General features: G+C 41.5%; 2 protein-coding genes across 2 annotated transcripts; both read right to left on the bottom strand.

Moving 5' to 3' along the window:
- Window positions 1-1,439: 1,439 nt before the first annotated feature.
- Window positions 1,440-6,916, bottom strand: LOC102805761 (uncharacterized). The gene is made up of 2 exons (XM_085496641.1): window positions 6,055-6,916; window positions 1,440-6,022 (listed from the first exon to the last, which is right to left on the bottom strand). The coding sequence occupies exons 1-2, from the start codon at window positions 6,914-6,916 to the stop codon at window positions 1,440-1,442; spliced, it is 5,445 nt and encodes a 1,814-aa protein (XP_085352767.1).
- Window positions 6,917-7,821: 905 nt separating this feature from the next.
- Window positions 7,822-12,594, bottom strand: LOC146747441 (uncharacterized). Its single transcript, XM_085496640.1, has 2 exons — window positions 9,224-12,594; window positions 7,822-9,121 (listed from the first exon to the last, which is right to left on the bottom strand). Exons 1-2 carry the CDS (start codon window positions 12,592-12,594, stop codon window positions 7,822-7,824), a joined length of 4,671 nt encoding a protein of 1,556 aa, XP_085352766.1.
- Window positions 12,595-15,085: the final 2,491 nt, after the last annotated feature.

The following is a 15,085-nucleotide window of genomic DNA, read 5'->3' as shown; positions in this document are numbered from 1 at the left end:
TACGATTATAATAGTTGCCGAACGACCACACAACCAATGTTGGGGAGTAAATGTAGTGTGTAGCAGTTAACTCCCCGGGGTAGGATTCGGGAAGACTATACCGGAACAGAACCAGACAGATCAGTTGTATACAAAAAACACAGTGGTGGTTTATTGCCAGATAGACTGATATAGTAAGTAGTAACAACAGATGAACACTGGTGAAATACACAAATTCTGAGTATATATACTCTCTGAACGAACGTGATAGAAAACACAACTCTATAAAGTAGTAATCGTAACGCAAATATAAATTGGCGGGAATGTGTACGATAGGTCAATAACATCTCGCCTGTGATAGGCTAAGATTAAAACAATCTGATTGGCTGAGAGATTTATCTCAGAATCCGAGACGTAACGTTATATGACTGCTTCTCTAAATTCTCCGCGCCTCAAAAATAAAAACATATGAAAATGTATGTCTACTACATTATCAATGAAATCATGTACCTCGAACAATAATAACGGTATTGGATAAAGATTCAAGTAAATAAAGTGTCCACGGAAGGCATTTCAGCCGACTGTCCATATTTATTTGGTTGAATGTTACGAATAAAAACATAATAATGAAAATGAAATTGAAATTTCGAAAGTCACATTAAATCAACAATTCTTATTCGGGCTGCCACGGCAGAATCCCTTGTTGGTCGCTTAGGAATAGTGTCACCAGTCATCTGGGTGGTGGTGACATCTTTGTCAGCGGTTAGTCCAATATTTTGTATTGTCTCTGTGTGGAGTAGGTTTCTTCGGATGATGGCAAGATACAGAAACGACACCAGCTATTGACAGTTGAACAGATTTATTGAAACACTATTGAGACACTACAAAGACAACACTTATATACATTCTTAATTTTGGCGGGAAGGGTATCTATTACACCGTTATCATTGGTCAGTAAGGATGCGCTATGACTGGCTGTTTTTTACATCCGGCCATATGGGATTGGTCACATCGGGGAGACATATGATTGGGTAAGAGGTTGAAGGTCGCTGAAGGCCGAATCCTAAACTGTCACCAAGCTCGGTGATTTTGATTTCCAACATTCTCCCGGGCCTCGAAATTAAACGGAAAATCGAGCTAGAAACAATCAAATAAATCAAAATTGTCGAGTAAATTGTAGAATTAAATGAAACTAAAGTACATAAGCGTTGAAAATAATCATTGTAGATATATATGAATCATCGTAGTCATGAAAAACAAAGCATACTAAATATAAAGGATACATGCAGTAAATCGATAGGAAATGAATGCATTGAACGTTATAGTAATGCAAATATCGAAAGTCACGAGATAATTAAAAGTTCAGTAACAATGATAAATAAGAGTTCCTATAAATACAAATAACATAGTGTTCACACGTCATGTAACAGTTTGTAACAAAGAATTGTAGAAGAGTTCATTTAGACTTGGTTCATGTCCGAGATACGGTATCGTGCAACAACAGCGGCAGTCCGTTTTGGGCGTGGTTCAATGTTGTTACCCGAAGTTCGAGGATCAGCAGGTAAATCCAAATGCGTTGTGTCTATATTTACACGAGGTATATCCATGGTTGTGACGTCGGCGTTCATTTCTAGTGGATATAATTTGTTGATAGGTCTGTTTGTACGTCCATTCTTTGTTCTAATAAACGCTGATCGTACGAGTTTGTCTCTTCCGTAGACGAGTTCCTCGACAACTGCCATCGGCCATTTAATGCGATGGTCAATATCATTGTGGACGAGGACGACGTCTCCGACCTTGATTATATTGTCTGTTTTGCCGGTTAACTTGTGATTCTCGCGTAGTGCAGGTAAATACTCCGCTGTCCAACGTTTCCAGAAATGCGCGAGTAACCTAGCGAGATGTGCGTATCGTTTGTTTACGTCGTCATGGTTACTGAAGGTCGGGTCGTTGAGTTCATCGTCGCTTATTTCCGGGTAAGGTAATATTGTCATTTGACGTCCATGTAATAAATGAGATGGAGTTAATGGCGTAGCATCGTCGATATCACCGGAAACATAAGTGATTGGACGGTCATTTAGAGTCGTTTCAATTTCGGTTAGTACAGTTCGTAATTCTTCAAACGAGATATAGGATCGCCCTAATACCTTTTTGATCGCGTTTTTTGTCAATCCGATGAGCCGTTCCCAGAAACCTCCATACCATGGTGCACGTTTAGGAATGAAGTGCCAGTGTATGCGTTTGTTAGCTAGATATTGTTTCACGTCCGGAGAGTCGAATAATTGATTCAGTTCATTAGCGGCTGATAAGTACGTGGATGCATTGTCCGATATTAGTTTTCCTGGCAACGAGCGTCTGGCGACAAAACGGCGAAACGCGAGAAGAAAACTTCGTGTTGATAGATTGGGCATAAGTTCTAAATGTACGGCTCTCGTCACTGCACATGTGAATAAGCATACGTATGATTTCGTTTCTTTAGCTGTCTCAGGAGATTTCACGTGTAGAGCACCAGTGAAGTCTACCCCAGTCACGGTAAAGGGCGAAGTTATATTCACTCGACACGATTGAAGCGGTGCTTGTAGTGGTGTCTGGTAGGGCTTCCCGTGTACTTTACGGCAGGTAACGCAGCTGTGTAGAAGTCTACCTACGACTCGGCGTATTTTCGCGATCCAATAGCGCTGACGGATATGAGTCACCGTTGATTGTACTCCGGCATGAAGTACACTTGCATGGGCGTTTAGAATCAGAAGATCGGTATACCTGTGATTATTAGGAAGAAGTATAGGAAATTTTGTGTCCGTACGTAAGGGAGCATTATGTAGCCTCCCACCACAGCGAAGTAAACCACGTTCGTCTACGAAGAGTTCAAGTTGTTTCACAAGCGAGCCATTTTTTGTCTGTTGATGTTGTAGAGATTTAATGGTTTCATAAAACGCGGCTTGTTGTATATCCTTAATCCACACGTGTTCAGCGCGTTGAATTTCTTCGGCTGTGAGGTATCCACTTTTCAGTGTTTGGTTTCTGTGTCTTGTATTAGATATAAATCTTAATACCAGTGCAGTTACTCGGAGTAATTTGTTTAGAGAGCTGTATCGTGTCGCATCGACCACGTGCTGGATTCCTGTTTCGGTAGGAATGTCAGACTGAGGGGTATGTTCAAGTTGGCCTTCTGAAGTGTCGGCTGTTGATATATGATGAACAGCACTGTCATATAAATCACAGATTGGCCAGTCACCTTGACTCAACCAGGGGGGTCCATTCCACCAAAGATCACAATTTTCCAATTTCTGGGCGGATATACCACGAGATATCATGTCTGCAGGGTTGTCGGTTGTTGGACAATATTTGAAATTACATGGAAACTGGTTGATCTCTTTGACGCGATTCGCAACGAATGTGGGTAGTTTCTTGTTGCTACCTATCCAATGCAGGACGATTTGGCTATCCGACCAAAGTGTGCAACTCGTAATGTTCAACTTGTCTTTGAGCGCGTTGAACACAAATTTCATCAACCTAGAAGCGATTAAAGCTGCCATTAATTCCAAGCGTGGTATGGTTAATTCTTTCATGGGCGCTACACGTGTCTTTGACATAACGAGCGAAGTTTGGTTGTCATAGCGACGAAGATAAGCGACAGCGCCATATGCTTTACTGCTAGCATCGGCAAACACATGTAATTCAACATTCTTATTGTCATGAATGTGTGAATTTATAGTTCCGTCATCGTTGAAATATTGGCGTTTAATTTTAGTGTTCCGTATTTCATTTAAATCTTCAGCGATATCAATCCATTGTTTGTGTATGTTCTCGTCTACTGGGTCGTCCCAAGCGAGTTTTCTTTTCCATAAATCTTGAACAAACAATTTTGCCTTTATGTGTACTGGAGAGAGATATCCAAGGGGGTCGTACAAGACGGCGGTTGTCCTGACGACCTCGCGTTTAGTAGTCAGACTGACTGGCTGTGGCGAGCCGACTTTCTTTGTATAAGTTAACTGGTCGGACTCAGTTAACCAACGGATTCCAAGAACGTTAACCGTAGAATTAGAATCAAGAGCATTGTCCTTTCTTGCTAGTGAACGGAGTTCGTCACAATTTGATGCCCACGAGCGTAGATTAAATCCACATGAATTCATAAGTTGGGTAGCATCATTGTAGTATGCAGATGCTCCAATTGTGTTGTCAGTCCCTGTAACAATATTGTCCACATAGATGTTTTCTCTGAGATCATTTGCGGTAGAGCTGTCGAGATTATTTTCTAAATGCGTTTTGACGACAGCATTTAAAATAAACGGAGAAGAAACAGCACCGAATAATATTACTTTGAACCGGTATATTGTGAACGGACTTTCGGGATCGGACGGATCCGTTAGCCACATGAACTTGGTAAACTCGCGATCATCGTTCTCTAATCCAACCTGCCAAAACGCCTTCTCTATATCACTAGTTAATGCAAAGCGGTTGACGCGGAAGCGAAGTAGAATTGAAGTGAGATCATTCAGAAGGGAGGGTCCGGTTTCTAAACAATCATTTAGACTCGGAGAATCACGCGATTTACAACTACAATCATAAACTACTCGTATAGGTGTTGTAATTGAATCCTTTTTCACTGAGTGGTGCGGTAAATAATGGCCACGTGTATTGTCGTCATCTTTTACTTCTTCAATGAAGTTTCGGCTTTTCTGATCATTGATGATTTTATCGTAAGTTTGTAAAAGTTCCGGTGTCAATTTACGGACCATGGCGCGAGTGCGTTTCTCAGTGATGTCGTAGTTGGTGGGAAGCGGTGGGTGGTCACGTTTCCAGGGTAACCGAGCTATGTACTTCCCGTTTTCCACTCGCAGATGAGTATCACGAAAGATTTCGAAGTTATCAACATTAATGTCCGATTTCGACGAGTCATCTTTGATCCCGATTGTTTCTAAAACCCAATAACTTTGTAGTTTAGATTCTTCTTCGTATACGTGTGTCATGACGTGTAATGTGGTAGCGTTAGTTTCCGATGATATTCCTTGACGAATTGGACCGGAAAGTAAGTATCCAAACTTAGAACTTACAGCGGTCGGGCCTGGGCCGCGTATAACGTGATCTTCGACAAAGTCCCAATAGAAATCTGCTCCAATCAATAAAGAAACTGTGAAAGAGTCAATACTTGAAACGGGTTGCGCAAGTTTCAATGCGCGTAAATGAGGCAAGTTGCGAATCGACGGAGTAACAAAGTTCTTCATTGGTGTTGAGATTTCGGGCACTATTAAAGCATTAATGTCACGTTTCGCCCCTGTAATAGTGTGTAAAGTAAGTGTCGCCACTTCCAAAGATCGCGCACGAGAATTCTTGTCTCCAAATGCGGCGAGGTGTATCACTTCAGAGCGAATAGATTTAATCCCAAGTTTTGAAGCAAGTTCTGTAGTAATAAAAGATCGCGTGGCACCTTCATCGAATAATACGTTAGCGTGAACTTTCTCGTAGTCGGCAGAGATCGGAATAACGGCTGTCTTCAGAAGGACTGGCCCGGTCGGTAATTCGCGTGGAATATCTTCAAAGTCGGCTTTGGCAAATTGAACGTGGGTTTCAACCGTATGTGACGCGGCATTTGGCGTTTTCGACGAGTTCGTGTGTGAATTTGAGTTCGTAGGCTGAGTTGAGTGAAGAGCGGTGTGGTGTTTTCGTTGACAAGTACGGCAACTAAACTTAGATTTGCAGGCACTTACGCGATGTCTTCCGAGGCAATTAAAACATAAATTGTCCCGTTTAACTACCTCCATTCGTTTATTGCGATCGACGACAACTTTGCAGTTATTTGGGTTGTGTTCTCCCTTGCAGAAAGCACACGATCGTGGTTTCCGTGGTTCTGTAGACGTTCCGGCGTAGAACGCAGCGGTGACGGGTGGTTCAGTAGGTGGTTCGCGGTCAAATTCGTCGAGCGAATAACCGGCTTGTAATGCGTCAATTTCCTTAAGGATAGCTTCACGTAATTCGCAAAGTTTCCACTCACAATTGCCGTGTTCCCGTGCAATTTGTTTTCGGACGTAACCGGGTAATTTCTCTAGCATAATCGGCACAAGCAGATCGCCGTACGAGTCTTCTCTTTTCCCAAAGATTGGAGACCGCGAATATAACTTTCAAGACTGTCATAAAAATTTCTCAGGCTGTTGAGATCACCCGTTGGTTTTGGCATCTCCCATAGCGATTTCATGTATGCGGCGATGATTTTATGGTTTTGTCCATAACGATCAACGAGAATCTGAATGGCATGTCTGTAGTTAGAATCGGTCAGTTGAAGGCCTTCAATGGCGCGAGCTGCTTCGCCTGTAAGTTGCGCACGTAAATATTGGAACTTTTGGACATCTCCGAGATTAGAATCATTGTGTACTGCAGATTTAAAAGCATCGTAGAAACTCACCCATTGAAGTATATTACCATTAAATGTCGGCAGTTGAAGTTTTGGCAGGCTTATTGTTTTCGGGGCAGTTAAATACATCGCCTGTGCTGTATTGTCACCGCTTGTACTGGGTGTAACTGTCGGCGGGGTTGAAACTGTCGGTGGGGTTGTTTCCTCTGTTCCGTGGCTGGATGGGTTTGTTGGTTCCCTGCGCTTTCTTTCGATTAGCCGTTGAATCTTGAATTTACTTGCGTAGACGTCATTGAGGTAGTCACTGGAATCTTCTATGGTACTTTCGATATCGTCTTCCTCTACCAGTTCTAAGATACGTTCATCAATGGATTTCAGTATATCATACCTCTCTTGTATCAGTTCTTGATTCGAGGTGAGTGTCTCGATGGCCACGAACTTGTCGGTACTTTCGAGTTCAAAGGAGGCGATGACTGCTTCTGCCTTGTTGAGTAGCTTCGTCATCTGTGAGCGATGGCCATTTCTTGATCTCTTCAACTTGGAGAGTGATGTCGCGGAGACTTGACTTGGATTTTGTTTATCTGCCATCCTGGTCTCGGCACCAAAAAATGTGGAGTAGGTTTCTTCGGATGATGGCAAGATACAGAAACGACACCAGCTATTGACAGTTGAACAGATTTATTGAAACACTATTGAGACACTACAAAGACAACACTTATATACATTCTTAATTTTGGCGGGAAGGGTATCTATTACACCGTTATCATTGGTCAGTAAGGATGCGCTATGACTGGCTGTTTTTTACATCCGGCCATATGGGATTGGTCACATCGGGGAGACATATGATTGGGTAAGAGGTTGAAGGTCGCTGAAGGCCGAATCCTAAACTGTCACCAAGCTCGGTGATTTTGATTTCCAACACTCTGCAGGTAATCTAACATCTGATTGATTATTACTTTCAGGCGACGTTAATTCCTTGGAAACAACTTCTAACGGATACAATTTATGTATCGACCGATTGGTAGGTCCGTTAGCTGTATTTAACTCAGCGGATCTCACAAGTTGGTCGTTGCCGTAAACTAATTTAGTTACGGTGCCAAGATGCCATTTCTGGCGTTTATCCACATCACTGTGGATTATCACAACATCTCCAACTTTTATTGTATTCCCTTTACTTCCTGTAGTTGGGTGTCTCTCTCGAAGGGCAGTCAAATATTCGGTCGACCATCTTCGCCAAAATTGAGCATGTAATCTTGACAAGTGGACATAACGATTATTCATTTCACGGTGGTCTGAGAACTGATAAGTAGGATCGCGTATTTCGTCGTCAGTGACTTCGATATATGGTAATGAGGTCAATGTCCGCCCGTGAAGTAGGTGATTCGGAGTCAATGCTATGTTGTCATTAATACTTGATGACACGTACGTAAGGGGTCGATCATTGAGAACGGCTTCAATTTCTGTTACTAATGTTGAGAGTTCGTCGAATGTTATTAACGCTCGACCCAGTGTCTTCTTAATAGCATTTTTGTTAGCCCAATTAATCTCTCCCAAAAACCTCCATACCACGGGGCACGTTTCGGTATAAAAGTCCATTGCACTCGGTGTGCAGCGAGAAAGTCTCGGACTTCCGGTGTATCAAGTAGTGTGCGAATTTCATCAGCCGCGGAAATGTAGGTCGATGCATTGTCAGACAACATGCGACTTGGAAGTGAACGTCTGGCAGCAAATCTTCTGAATGCGTGCATGAACGTTTTTGTTGACAAATCAGGCACAAGTTCGAGGTGAATCGCACGTGTCACCCCGCAAGTAAATAAACAAACGTACGCTTTATCGCGTGTTCCATCAGCTGATTTCGTAAATAGATTTCCCGTGAAATCTACACCAGTTATAGTGAAAGCAGGGACAATGTTCACTCGGTAACTCGGCAACGGTGCCTGAACTGGGTTTGCGTACGGTTTCCCTGTAACTTTATTGCATTTCACACACTTATGAATGACGTTACGCACAATAATCCGTATTTTAGGTATCCAATATTTCTGCCGTATATACGTCACTGTAGATTGAAATCCTTCATGACACATCAGATTGTGTGCTTTCCAAATGATCAAGTCCGTTAGTTTGTGATGCGAGGGTATTAATGCTGGAAATTTCGTCACAAAATCTAATGCAGCATTATGGATTCTACTCCCACAGCGGAGTATATCATCTTCGTCCACGAACAAATTCAGTTGTTGAACGATGGGAGCACATCGAGTTAAATTAAATTTAACGGATTGGATTGTATCGCCGTAGTATTGACGTTGAATATGTTTGACCCACATATTTTCAGCGCGGTTCAGTTCATCAGCGGTTATCATTCCAGTGTTTATATCGTTAGATTTAATCCGGTTGATAAAACGTAGCACATAGCTGGTCACACGTAATAATTTGTCCAAATCGTTATATCTGGAAATATCCATAATACGATGAATTCCCCGATCAGTAGGATTAGTAACAGCACACGATTGATTATCAATAGTATTTTCCCGTGCTGGAGTAGTGATAATTCCAACATCGTGGGCAGGTAGTTCATTGACCCCACCTCTCGTGCGTGGGTTAATTAGATCAGTTTCATTTGGCTCAATCGCAGAATGCAATACATTTGCATCAAAGGCAGGACAACTCGGCCAATCGCTTGTTGTTGGTAGCCATTTTGGGCCTTTCCACCACAAATCAGAATTTTCCAGGTTTTCGTAAGTAATCCCTCTGGTTAGTAAGTCAGCGGGATTTTCTTCGGTGGGACAATATTTCCTAGTAGACTTAAATTCACAAATTTCATCCACACGATTTTTCACGAAGATCGGCAGTTTCTTGTCACTATTTAATCAGTGAAGCGTGATTTGGCTGTCTGACCACAAATAGAAATTAGTAATGTTATATGTGTCAGATAGCGCATCTTTGACATATTTACTGAGACGTGTAGCAATTAATGTTGCCATAAGTTCCAATCTTGGTAGCGTAGTTTCGGTCATTGGCGCGATTCTGGTTTTCGCCATCACAAAGGAAGTTTGTTGTGCACATCTTAGGTAGATCACCGCACCATATGCTTTGGGACTGGCGTCGGCGAAAGCGTGTAATTCGAACTCGGCATCAGGATTGACTTCAGGGAAATATTGACGTTTCACCTGAATATTTCTTGCATCGTTTAGATCCTCAGCGATATGCATCCACATCGAACATAGGTCCGAGTTAAGCGGTTCGTCCCAGCCTAGTTCGAGTTTCCATAACAACTGTATGAATAACCGGGCTTTAACGTGGACTGGAGTTAGGTAACCAATCGGGTCGTATAACGCGGAAGTGAAACTGACAACGTCGCGTTTCGTAATTAGATCAGTTAATAGCGGTACATTATTAACTTTGGGGTAGGTCAACTTATCCGATTTTGTCGACCATCGCATTCCCAAAACAGACACAGTTTCGGCGGGCTCATTGAGGTTGTCGCGTTTGGAAAGTTCGTTCAATTGTTCACAATTAGAAGACCACGCCTTGAGTTTAAATCCGCTCGTCGTCATTAGCTTGTTGGCTTCTTTATAGTATTTTATGGCATTTTCCGTAGTATCAACACCATCGATCACATTATCAACATAAATATTGTTCTTTAATGTTTTGGCAGTAGAAAGTGTGTTGTTGGCGTCTAAATGCGTTTTTATAACCGCATTTAAGATAAACGGCGAGCAAACAGCGCCAAACAATACTGTTTTAAATTGTAATGTTATGAATTTACCTTCTGGGTCAGACGCGTCTAACAGCCACAGAAATTTCGTGAATTTCCTCTCGTCTTCTTCCAATCTAACATTCAGAAAGGCCTTTTCAATGTCACTCGTTAATGCAATGTTATTTGAGCGAAATCGTAGTAGAATGGCTGGTAGGTCATTTACCAACGATGGGCCGGTTTGTAGACAGTCATTCAAGCTCGGAAAGCTAGCACCCTGACTACAACTGCAGTCATACACAATTCTAATGGGTGTAGTTGCCGAGTCCTTCTTTATCGCTCTATGCGGTAAATAGTGTCCGATTCTTGTATCGTCTTCGTTAACTTCTTCGATGAAATCACGACGTCGTTGCTCGGCGATGATGTCATCATACTTTTTGATTACATCGGGTGTTAGTCGGCGAATCATGTTACGTGTACGGTTCACAGTAACACTATAGTTCGTCGGCAGTGGTGGGTGATCTTCTTTCCATGGTAGTCGTGCGACGTATTTTCCTTGGTCGACCCTCAGATGCGTGTCTTTATACGATTCGTAGCTCATACGTTTGTCAGTTTCCGGACTTTCTTTAATTCCAATTAGTTCCAAGTCCCACACATTTTGGACTTTTGCGTCGTCGCCTCGGCGAGTATATTGAATATCCACGTTATCAACAATTTCGCGGCCATTTTCCGTTACAATAGTATTCTTGGTAACATAATTGCCCGGAGTAGAAATCACGTGAAGCATACGTACATTAGAATCCACTGTATTAGTAGTTCCAGAGGGCCCGGAGAGCAAATATCCAAATTTGGAGGATACGGCGGTTGGACCGACCATACCAGAAATTACTTGAGATCCAACGTAATTCCAATATTGATCAGCCCATATTAATATATCAATAGGAAGTTTCTCATCATCAGAAACTGGATGAGCGAAATGTAATCCCTTCAAATGGCTCATGTTATGAATTTCCTGGGAAATGTGATTAGTCAAGTCCGAAGATATTTCAGGTATAATCATTGCGTCGATCGTTGAGGTATTTCCATTCAATTCATGTGCGGTTAACTCAGTGAATGCCATGGCGCGTACATTGGACGTTTTGTCACCAAATGTTGATAGTTTGATGTGCTCGCGGCGTGTCGTTTTCGCGGACAACTCTCGGGCAAATTTCTCTGTTGTGAATGTCATATTTGCCCCTTCATCGAAAAGAACAACAGCGCGTATAGGATTTCCGTTCCCGGCTGATATCGGCACAAGCGCGGTTTTCAACAGCACGGGTCCGATGGCGGTTTTCTTATTTAGCAAAGGGTTAGCTTTGGTCAGGGTCACGGTGATTTCAGAAGTAGTAGTTGACGATGTAGATGACCGTTCAGGCTTGTTCGCGTCGTAGTGTAGAGCGGTATGATGGCGTTTCTTGCAGACGCGACACGAGTATTTCGATTTGCACTCAGAAACTCTGTGCTTACCGAAACAATTGAAGCAAAGTCGATCTTTCTTAACAATGTCCAGTCTCTTACGTGTATCAGTAATTATCGTACAGTTCGATGCGAAGTGCGTACCCTTGCAAAAGGGACAAGTTTGCGGTCTCTTTTTCGTTGACTGTGCTGTTGTGTGAAACGCAGCGGTTAATTCCGGCTGCAATGTATCATTCATGGTGAATAAACCGTCTATTGGCTTACCGGCTTGCAGTGTGTCTATTTCACGTAGAATTGCTTTGCGTAGGTCAGGTAAGGTCCAGGCTGAACTACTATGATCTCTGGCAATCTGTTTGCGTATGCTTGGAGGTAGTTTCTCTCTTATCATAGGAACTAAAATTTCGCCATAGGTAAGCTCATCCTTCGCCAACGATTGTAGTCCTCGGACGTGACTCTCGAGTGAGTCATAGAAGTGTCTCAAACTGTTCGCGTCATCCACGGGTTTACTTAGATTCCATAACGCAGTCATATGGGCGTCAATAATTTGATGCTTTTGTCCGTATCTTTCCTCTAGTAGCTCGATTGCATGTGAGTAGTTAGCATCCGTCAGCGTCAAACCGCCGACAGTTCTTGCAGCTTCATCTTTCAACATACTTCGTAAATAAACAAACTTTTGAATGTTATCTAAGGTAGTGTCAGAGTGAATGGATGACTTGAAGATATCAAAGTAACTTGCCCATTCTAAAACATTACCGGAAAAGGTTTGTAAATCGATCTTTGGTAGCGCGACTGTTTTCCGCGTTGGATGTGGTTGAGTGTTACTGCTGTTTGTTGTCTCAGGCGTCGTCTTCAGTCTGTTCTTTCTCACAAACATGGCGATATTGTGATTGCGTTCATATATATCAGCTTGATAGTCACCGGACGTTTCGTTTTCCGCATCAAAGTCTTCGTCTGAGGTGAGATCCAAAATGTTAACTTCTAGGTCGGCAAGTAGATGGAACTTACTGGTAAGTTGATCATTAAGCCCTTCCAGCGTGTCGAGCGTGGCCTGTTTATCGGCGCTGTCTTCTTCGTACTTGGCCATGAGAGCATCGGCTTTGTTGAATAGTCTGGTCATCTGTGAGCCTTGACCTCGACGCGATCTTTTTAGTTTCTGTAACGCTGCAGCTTGTTGATCACCATTGGCGTTTTCTCCTTGCCCGGCGGATTGTCTCGGCACCAAAATGTTGGGGAGTAAATGTAGTGTGTAGCAGTTAACTCCCCGGGGTAGGATTCGGGAAGACTATACCGGAACAGAACCAGACAGATCAGTTGTATACAAAAACACAGTGGTGGTTTATTGCCAGATAGACTGATATAGTAAGTAGTAACAACAGATGAACACTGATGAAATACACAAATTCTGAGTATATATACTCTCTGAACGAACGTGATAGAAAACACAACTCTATAAAGTAGTAATCGTAACGCAAATATAAATTGGCGGGAATGTGTACGATAGGTCAATAACATCTCGCCTGTGATAGGCTAAAATTAAAACAATCTGATTGGCTGAGAGATTTATCTCAGAATCCGAGACGCAACGTTACATGACTGCTTCTCTAAAACCAAACATAGTGTACGATTATAATAGATAACATACGACCATACAACCAAACATAGTGTACGATTATAATTGATAACGTACGACCACACAAACAAACATAGTGTACGATTATAATAGATAACGAACGACCACACAACCAAATATAGTGTACGATTATAACAGATAACGAACGACCACACTACCAAACATAGTGTACGATTATAATAGATAACGAACAACCACACAACCAAACATAGTGTACGATTATATCATATAACGAACGACCACACTACCAAACATAGTGTACGATTATAATAGATTACGAACGACCACACAACCAAACATAGTGTACGATTATAATAGTTGACGTACGACCACACAAACAAATATAGTGTACGATTATAATAGATAACGAACGACAACACAACCAAGCATAGTGTACGATTATAATAGATAATGTACGACCATACAACCAAACATAGTGTACGATTATAATAGTTGACGTACGACCACACAACCAAGCATAGTGTACGATTATAATAGATAATGTACGACCATACAACCAAACATAGTGTACGATTATAATAGTTGACGTACGACCACACAACCAAACATAGTGTACGATTATAATAGTTGACGTACGACCACACTACCAACCATAGTGTACGATTATAATAGATAACGAACGACCACACAACCAAACATAGTGTACGATTATAATAGATAACGTACGACCATACAACCAAACATAGTGTACAATAATAATAGTTGACGAACGACCACACAACCAAACATAGTGTACGATTATAATAGATAACGTACGACCATACAACCAAACATAGTGTACGATTATAATAGATAACGAACAACCACACAACCAAACATAGTGTACGATTATAATAGATGACGTACGACCACACAACCAAACATAGTGTACGATTATAATAGTTGACGTACGACCACACAAACAAATATAGTGTACGATTATAATAGATAGCGAACAACCACACAACCAAACATAGTGTACGATAATAATAGTTGACGAACGACCACACAACCAAACATAGTGTACGGTTATAATAGATAACGTACGACCATACAACCAAACATAGTGTACGATTATAATAGATAACGAACAACCACACAACCAAACATAGTGTACGATTATAATAGATAACGTACGACCACACAACCAAACATAGTGTACGATTATAATAGATAACGAACAACCACATAACCAAACATAGTGTACGATTATAATAGATAACGAACAACCACACAGCCAAACATATTGTACGATTATAATAGTTGAAGAACGACCATACAACCAAACATAGAGTACAATTTTAATAGATAACGTACGACCACACAACCAAACATAGTGTACGTTTATAATAGATAACGAACAACCACACAACCAACTATAGTGTACGATTATAATAGTTGACGTACGACCACATAACCAAACATAGTGTACGATTATAATAGACAACGAAAAACCACACAACCAAACATAGTGTACGATTATAATAGTTGACGTACGACCACACAACCAAACATAGTGTACGATTATAATAGGTAACGAACAACCACACAATCAAACATAGTGTACGATTATAATAGATAACGAACGACCACACAACCAAACATAGTGTACGATTATAATAGATAACGAACGAACACACAACCAAACATAGTGTACGATTATAATAGATAACGAAGGACTACACAACCAAACATAGTGTACGATTATAATAGTTGACGTACGACCACACAACCAAACATAGTGTACGATTATAATATATTACGAACGACCACACAACCATACATAGTGTAGGATTATAATAGATAACGAACAACCACACAACCAAACATAGTGTACGATTATAATAGATAACGAACGACCACGAAACCAAACATAGTGTACGATTATAATAGATAAAGAACAACCACGCAACCAAACATAGTGTACGATTATAATAGATAACGAAGGACTACACAACCAAACATAGTGTACGATTAT

Source organism: Saccoglossus kowalevskii, chromosome 3, assembly GCF_978046115.1.
Source record: "Saccoglossus kowalevskii chromosome 3, keSacKowa6.1, whole genome shotgun sequence".
Taxonomy (NCBI): Eukaryota; Metazoa; Hemichordata; class Enteropneusta; family Harrimaniidae; genus Saccoglossus; species Saccoglossus kowalevskii.
This window is presented reverse-complemented; position numbering and strand designations above follow the sequence as displayed.